General features: G+C 60.3%; 1 protein-coding gene across 1 annotated transcript in view; it reads right to left on the bottom strand.

Annotated features, from left to right (window-relative positions):
- mrps5 (mitochondrial ribosomal protein S5) overlaps positions 1-7197 on the bottom strand; it is a 195906-nt gene extending 188709 nt beyond the window's left edge. The window contains exon 1 of the mRNA XM_070884570.1: positions 7126-7197. Coding sequence (XP_070740671.1) covers positions 7126-7156 — 31 coding nt within the window. The 5' untranslated portion in view covers positions 7157-7197. The remainder of the gene's footprint in view (positions 1-7125) is intronic.
- Positions 7198-8754: the final 1557 nt, after the last annotated feature.

Consider the following 8754-nt stretch of genomic DNA (forward strand, 5'->3'; position numbering starts at 1 on the left):
CCCACCCCACACTCTCTCTCTCCCCCCCCACCTCTCTCTCTCTCCCTCCCCTCTCTCTCTCTCCCCCCTCTCTCCCTACCTCTCTCTCTCCCCTCTCTCTCTCTCCCCCCCCACCTCTCTCTCTCTCTCCCCCCCCACCTCTCTCTCTCTCCCCACCCACCCTCTCTCTCTCCCCCCCCACCTCTCTCTCTCTCTCTCTCTCCCCCCCCACCTCTCTCTCTCTCTCCCCCCCCACCTCTCTCTCTCTCTCTCTCCCCCCCCCACCTCTTTCTCTCTCCCCCCCACCTCTCTCTCTCTCTCTCTCTCTCCCCCCCACCTCTCTCTCTCTCTCCCCCCCCACCTCTCTCTCTCTCTCTCTCTCCCCCCCACCCTCTCTCTCCCTCCCTCCCCCTCTCTTCCCCTCTACCCCTCTCTCTCTCTCGCTCCCCCTCTCCCACCCTCCCCCTACACCTCCCTCTCCCCCCTCCCCCCACACCTCTCTCTCCCCCTGCCCCTACACCTCTCTCTCCCCCTGCCCCTACACCTCTCTCCCCCCATCTTCCCCTACACCCCTCTCCCCCCCTCCCCCCTACACCCCTCTCCCCCCTACACCCCTCTCCCCCCCCTACACCCCCTCCCCCTACACCCCTCTCCCCCCCTACACCCCTCTCCCCCCTACACCCCTCTCTCTCTCCCCCTCTCCACCTACACCCCTCTCTCCCCCCCCTCCCTCTACACCCCTCTCTCCCCCCCCTCCCTCTACACCCCTCTCTCCCCCCCATCCCTCTACACCCCTCTCTCCCCCCCTCCCCCTACAACCCCTCTTTCCCCCCCCTCCCCCTACACCCCTCTTTCCCCCTACACCACTCTCTCCACTCCCCCTACACCCTCTCTCCCCCTACACCCCTCTCTCCCCCTACACCCCTCTCTCCCCCCCCTCCCTACACCCCTCTCTCCCCCTACACCCCTCTCTCCCCCCCCTCCCTACACCCCTCTCTCCCCTCCCCCTACACCCCTCTCTCCCCCCCTACCCCTACACCCCTCTCTCCCCCCCTACACCTCTCTCTCCCTCCCCCTCTCTCTCTCCCTCCCCCTCCATCTCCATCCCCCTCCACCTCCATCCCCCTCCCCCTCCCTCTCCCTCCACCTCTCTCTCCCTCCCCTTCCCTCTCCCTCCACCTCTCTCTCCCTCCCTCCCCCACACCTCTCTCTCTCTCCACTCCCCCCTTCCTGTACGAAGGGACCGAGGGTCTAATGAGAAGAGGAGACTGAAGGATATCCTTATTCGGCGGGAAATCGTGTTAGGGAAATTGACGGGATTGAAGGCAGATAAATCTCCGGGGCCTGATAGTTTGCATCCCAGAGTACTTAAGGAAGTGGCCCTAGAAATAGTGGATGCATAGGTGATCATTTTTCAACAGTCTATCGACTGTGGATCAGTTCCTTTGGACTGGAGGGTAGCTAATGTAACACCACTTTTTAAAAAAAGGAGGGAGAGAGAAAACAGGTAATTATAGACTGGTTAACCTGACATTAGTAGTGGGGAAAATGCTGGAACCAATCATTAAGGATGAAATAGCAGTGCATTTGGAAAGCAGTGACAGGATTGGTCCAAGTCAGCATGGATTTATGAAAGGGAAATCATGCTTGACGAACCTTCTGGAATTTTTGAGGATGTAATGAACAGAGTGGACAAGGGAGAACCGGTGGATGTGGTGTATTTGGACTTTCAAAATGCTTTTGACAAGGTCCCGCACAAGAGATTGGTGTGAAAAATCAAAGCGCATGCTATTGGGGTAATGTACTGATGTGGATAGAGAACTGGTCGCAGAAAGGAAGCAGAGAGTCGGGAAAGACGGGTCCTTTTCAGAATGGCAGGCAGTTGCTAGTGGGGTGCTGCAGGGCTCAGTTCTGGGACTCCAGCTCGTTACAATATACATTAACGATTTAGATGAAGGAATAGTGTGTAATATCTCCCAAGTTTGCGGATGACACGAAACTGGGTGGCGGTGTGAGCTGTGAGGGGACGCTAAGAAGCTGCAGGGTGACTTGGACAGGTTAGGTGAGTGGGCAAATGCATGGCAGGTGCAGTAAAATGTGGATAAATGTGAGGTTATCTATTTTGGGGGCAAAAACACGAAGGCAGAATATTGTCTGAATGGCGGCAGATTAGGAAAAGGGGAAAATGAGACTTGGGTGTCATGGTTGATCAGTCACTGAAAGTGGGCATGCAGGTAGAGCAGGCGGTCAAGGCAGCAAATGGTATGTTGGCCTTCATAGCTAGGGGATTTGAGTATAGGAGCAGGGAGGTCTTACTGCAGTTGTACAGGGCCTTAGTGAGGCCTCACCTGGAATATTGTGTTCAGTTTTGGTCTCCTAATCTGAGGAAGAACGTTCTTGCTATTGAGGGAGTGCAGCGAAGGTTCACCAGACTGATTTCAGGGATGGCTGGACTGTCATATAAGGAGAGAGACTGGATCAACTGGGCCTTTATACACTGGAGTTTAGAAGGATGAGAGGGGATCTCGTAGAAACATGTAAGATTCTGACGGGACTGGACAGGTTAGATGTGGGAAGAATGTTCTCTATGTTGGGGAAGTCCAGAACCAGGGGACATAGTCTTAGGATAAGGGGTAGGCCATTTAGGACTGAGATGAGGAGAAACTTCTTCACTCAGAGAGTTGTTAACCTGTGGAATTCCCAACTGCAGAGAGTTGTTGATGCCAGTTCATTGGATATATTCAAGAGGGAGTTAGATATGACCCTTACCGTTAAGGGGATCAAGGAGTATGGAGAAAAAGCAGGAAAGGGTTACTGATGGAATGATCACCCATAATCTTATTGAACGACGGTGCAGGCTCGAAGGGACGAATGGCCTACTCCTGCACCTATTTTCTATGTTTCTATGTGTCCCCCTCTCTTCACCCCCTCCACACCTCTCTCGCACCCCCCCTCCCTCCCTCCACCTCTCTCGCCCAACCCTCCCTCCACCTCTCTCGCCCCCCTTCCTCCCTCCCTCCACCTCTACCTCTCGCCCTCCCTCCCTCCCTCCACCTCTACCGCCCCCCCCTCCCTCCACCTCTACCTCTCTCGCCCCCCCCTCCCTCCCTCCACCTCTCTCGCCCCCCCTCCCTCCCTCCACCTCTATCTTTCTCGACCCCCCCTCCATCTCTACCTCTCTCGCCCTCCCTCCATCTCTACCTCTCTCGCCCTCCCTCCCTCCACCTCTCTCGCCCCCCTCCCTCCACCTCTACCTCTCTCGCCTCCCCTCCCTCCACCTCTACCTCTCTCGCCCCCCCTCACCCTCCCTCCATCTCTACCTCTCTCGCCTCTCCCCTCCACCTCTCTCGCCCCCCCCTCCCTACACCTCTACCTCTCACCCACCCCTCCCTCGACCTCTACCTCTCACCCCCCCTCCCTCCACCTCTACCTCTCTCGCCCCCCTCCCTCCACCTCTACCTCTCTCGCCCCCCTCACTCCACCTCTACCTCTCTCGCCCCCCTCCCTCCACCTCTCTCACCTTCCCTCCACCTCTACCTCTCTCGCCCCCCCCTCCACCTCTACCTCTCTCGCGCCCCCCCCCCACCTCTACCTCTCTCGCCCCCCCTCCACCTCTACCTCTCTCGCCCCCCCCTCTCTCACCTTCCCTCCACCTCTACCTCGCTCGCCCCCCTCACTCCACCTCTACCTCTCTCGCCCCCCCTCCCTCCACCTCTCTCACCTTCCCTCCACCTCTACCTCTCTCGCCCCCCCTCCACCTCTACCTCTCTCGCGCCCCCCCCCCCACCTCTACCTCTCTCGCCCCCCCTCCACCTCTACCTCTCTCGCCCCCCCCTCTCTCACCTTCCCTCCACCTCTACCTCTCTCGCCCCCCTTCCTCCACCTCTACCTCTCTCGCCCCCCCTCCGTCCACCTCTACCTCTCTCACCCCCCCTCCCTCCACCTCTCTCACCCCCCCTCCCTCCACCTCTACCTCTCGCGCCCCCCCTCCACCTCTACCTCTCTCGCCCCCCTTCCTCCACCTCGACCTCTCTCGCCCCCCTTCCCTCCACCTCGACCTCTCTCGCCCCTTCCCTCCACCTCTCTCGCCCCCTTCCCTCCACCTCGACCTCTCTCGCCCCCTTCCCTCCACCTCTACCTCTCTCATCCCCCTCCCTCCACCTCTACCTCTCTCGCCCCCTCTCTCGCCCCCTCCCTCCACCTCTCTCGCCCCCCCCTCTCTCACTCTCCCTCCACCTCTACCTCTCTCGCCCCCTCTCCCTCCACCTCTACCGCCCCCCCCTCCCTCCCTCCACCTCTACCTCTCTCGACCCCCCCTCCCTCCACCTCTACCTCTCTCGCCCCCCCCTCACTCTCCCTCCACTTCTACCTCTCTCCCTCCCTCCACCTCTACCTCTCTCGCCCCCCCTCCCTCCACCTCTACCTCTCTCGCCCCCCCCCTCCACCTCTACCGCCCCCTCCCTCCATCTACCTCTACCGCCCCCTCCCTCCACCTCTCTCGCCCCCTCCCCACTTCTACCTCACCCCCCTCCCTCCACATCTACCTCTCTCGTCCCCCCTCTCACCCTCCCTCCACCTCTACCTCTCTCGCCCTCCCTCCACCTCTACCGCCCCCCTCCCTCCACCTCTACCGCCCCCTCCCTCCACCTCTCTCGCCCCCCTCCTCCACCTCTACCTCTCTCGCCCCCCTCCTCCACCTCTCTCGCCCCCCTCCTCCACCTCTACCTCTACCTCTCTCACCCCCTCCTCCACCTCTACCTCTCTCACCCCCTCCTCCACCTCTCTCACCCCCCCTCCACCTCTCTCACCCTCCCCCTCCACCTCTACTTCTCTCGCCCCCCCTCCACCTCTCTCACCCCCCCTCCCTCCACCTCTACCTCTCACCCCCCCTCCCTCCACCCCCCTCCCTCCACCTCTACCTCTCTCGCCCCCCCTCCACCTCTACCTCTCTCACCCCCCCTCCCTCCACCTCTACCTCTCACCCCCCCTCCCTCCACCTCTACCTCTCTCGCCCTCCCTCCACCTCTACCTCTCTCGCCCCCCTTCCCTCCACCTCTACCTCTCTCGCCCCCCTTCCCTCCACCTCTACCTCTCTCACCCCCCCTCCCTCCACATCTCTCGCCCCCCTCCCTCCACCTCTACCTCTCTCGTCCCCCCTCCCTCCACCTCTACCTCTCTCGTCCCCCCCACCTCTACCTCTCTCGCCCTCCCTCCACCTCTACCTCTCTCGCCCTCCCTCCACCTCTACCGCCCACCTCCCCCCTCCCTCCACCTCTACCTCTCGCCCCCCCTCCCTCCACCTCTACCTCTCGCCCCCCCTCCCTCCACCTCTACCTCTCGCCCCCCCTCCCTCCACCTCTACCTCTCTCGCCCCCCCCCCTCCCTCCACTTCTACCTCTCTCGCCCCCCTTCCCTCCACCTCTACCTCTCTCGCCCCCCCCTCCACCTCTACCTCTCTCGCCCCCCCTCCCTCCACCTCTAGCTCTCTCGCCCTCCCCGCCACCTCGACCGCCCCCCCTCCCTCCACCTCTACCTCTCTCGTCCCCCCTCTCACCCTCCCTCCACCTCTACCTCTCTCGCCCTCCCTCCACCTCTACAGCCCACCTCCCCCCTCCCTCCTCCTCTACCTCTCTCGCTCCCCTTCCCTCCACCTCTACCTCTACCTCTCTCGCACCCCCACTCCACCTCTACCTCCACCGCCCCCCCTCCCTCCACCACCCCCCCTCCCTCCACCTCTACCTCTCTCGCCCCCCTCCCTCCACCTCTACCTCTACCTCTCTCGTCCCCCCTCTCACCCTCCCTCCACCTCTACCTCCCTCGCCCTCCCTCCACCTCTACCGCCCCCCTCCCTCCACCTCTACCTCTCGACCCCTCCCTCCACCTCTACCTCTCGACCCCTCCCTCCACCTCTACCTCTCTCGCCCACCCCCTCCCTCTCTCGCCCCCCTTCCCTCCACCTCTACCTCTCTCGCACCCCCTCCACCTCTACCTCTCTCGCACCCCCCCTCCACCTCTACCTCTCTCGCCCCCCCCTCCACCTCTACCTCGCTCGCCCCCCTCCCTCCACCTCCCTCCACCTCTCTCGTCCCCTCTCGCCCTCCCTCCACCTCTACCGCCCACCGCCCCCCTCCCTCCTCCTCTACCTCTCTCGCTCCCCTTCCCTCCACCTCTCTCGCAACCCCCACTCCACCTCTACCTCCCCCCTCCCTCCACCTCTACCTCTCTCGCCCCCCTCCCTCCACCTCTACCTCTCTCGCCCCCCTCCCTCCACCTCTACCTCTCTCGTCCCCCCTCCCTCCACCTCTACCTCTCTCATCCCCCCTCTCACCCTCCCTCCACCTCTACCTCTCTCGCCCTCCCTCCACCTCTACCGCCCACCTCCCCCCTCCCTCCACCTCTACCTCTCGACCCCTCCCTCCACCTCTACCTCTCTCGCCCACCCCCTCCCTCCACCTCTACCTCTCTCGCCCCCTTCCCTCCACCTCTACCTCTCTCGCCCCCCTTCCCTCCACCTCTAGCTCTCTCGCCCTCCCCTCCATCTCTACCGCCCCCCCCTCCCTCCACCTCTACCTCTCTCGCCCCCCCTCCCTCCACCTCTACCTCTCTCACCCCCCCTCCCTCCACCTCTAGCTCTCTCGTCCCCCCTCTCACCCTCCCTCCACCTCTACCTCTCTCGCCCTCCCTCCACCTCTACCGCCCATCTCCCCCCTCCCTCCACCTCTACCTCTCTCGCCCCCCTTCCCTCCACCTCTACCTCTCTCGCCCCCCTTCCCTCCACCTCTACCTCTCTCGCCCCCCCTCCCTCCCTCCACCTCTACCTCTCTCGCCCCCCTCCCTCCACCTCTACCTCTCTCGCCCCCCTCCCTCCACCTCTACCTCTCTCGCCCCCCCTCCCTCCACCTCTACCTCTCTCGCCCCCCCCTCCCTCCACCTCTACCTCTCTCACCCCCCCCCCTCCCTCCACCTCTACCTCTCTCACCCCCCCTCCCTCCACCTCTACCTCTCTCACCCCCCCCCTCCCTCCCTCCACCTCTACCTCTCTCACCCCCCCCTCCCTCCCTCCACCTCTACCTCTCTCCCCTTCGACCCAGCCGCTCTATAATCGCAGCCACCGGACTCGGTGCTGACCCCCCGTTGACCTCTCACCTCTCCACAGGCTCCGCGCGGCGGCCGCCATCTTCCTGCGGCTGAGGACCCTCCGGCCCAGGTCCCCCCACCAGCCGCCTGATCGCGCGCGCAACTCGGCCGGCGCTCAATCTGACCATTTCCGCCTCCTTTCTTCGTTTCATTATTTACTGATTAAAAATGAGATCTAGATTGAATCTGTTCAGATGAAATAAAAATCGATTCACTCCGGTGGTTGTGGAGCCGCCTTTCTGGTTGGGTCTTGCTGGTGAAGCCAGTTAAAGGTGCGGTATCTGTGAATAAATGTGTGGCGATTTTTATTTGTCAGGGAGCTTTTTTCCCCACATAGAATGACTTATAAATTACAAAATCGAAACATGTTTTAGCCCAATTAGTGCATGTTAGTGTAAAGTCCTGACCCTGCAGTACAGACTCACACGAGGCACATGCTGAAGTCAAGGTCACTCTGGACCTGCACCTTTATTTCACAGCTCTCGAGTGCCACACTTGCCTGAGACCTGCCTTTATATACCTGTGTGGAACAGGTATGCAGTGTCTCCTGCAAGTGCACCCCTGGTGGTAAAGTATGCTTGTGGTTACAGGTCATATCTAGTTACAGTCATGTATAGCATGGTAAGATACAGTTATGTACAGTAGTGTGAGATACATGACATCACCCTCCCCCAAGGTCTTATTGTCTTTATAGATTCAGTCTCTCAGGTGGTCTACGCTCTCGCGTGGAGCGTCTTAGTTGTGGTTCAGTTGTTTGCCTTGGTGCCTGTTTTTCTTTCGGTGTGATTGCTGGTATCTCGCCTGGGTTGTCTGTTGAGACTGCCCTTTCCTCAGGTTGTTCGCTCTGTCTGTCCGCCAGGTGTGGTGTGAGTTCCACATTGTCGTCTGCCTCTGGTTCCGCAGTGTTGTTGGTGAATCTACTTTTTACTTGGTCTACATGCCTCCGGCAGGTTTGGCCATTGTCCATTTGTACAACCAGTAGCCTGTTGCCCTCTTTGCCTGTTACTGTCCCTGCAAGCCATTTGGCACCCCAGCCATACTTTAGCACAAACACTTTGTCCCCTATCTCATTCCACCTCCCCCTCGAATTTCGGTCATGGTACTCAGTTAGCTTCCGGCGCTTTGCCTCAACAATTTCATGCATGTCTGGGAGGATTAATAAGAGCCTAGTCTTTAAGGTCCATTTCATCAATAGTTGCGCGGGGGGAGCCCCAGTCAATGAATGCGGACGAGATCTGTATGCCAGCAGCAGTCGCGACAGGCGGCTCTGCAGCATGGGACCTTGGATTTTTAGAATGCCTTGTTTAACAATTTGCACTGCTCGCTTCGCCTGGCCATTGGAGGCTGTCTTGAACGGTGCCGTCTTAATGTGATTTATGCCGTGGTCAACTGTAAAATCTTGAAATTCTGCGCTGGTGAAGCACGGACCATTATCACTGACCAATATGTCAGGAATGCCGTGCGTTGCAAACATGGTTCTAAGGCTCTCCACAGTGGTGGAGGTGGTGCTCGAGTTTAAAATGGTGCACTCGATCCACTTTGAAAATGCATCGACAACTACGAGAAACATTTTGCCCATGAATGGGCCCGCATAGTCTACATGCACCCACAACCACTGTTTGGTGGGCCAGGGTCAGG

This window comes from Pristiophorus japonicus, chromosome 7, assembly GCF_044704955.1.
Source record: "Pristiophorus japonicus isolate sPriJap1 chromosome 7, sPriJap1.hap1, whole genome shotgun sequence".
Lineage (NCBI taxonomy): Eukaryota > Metazoa > Chordata > Chondrichthyes > Pristiophoridae > Pristiophorus > Pristiophorus japonicus.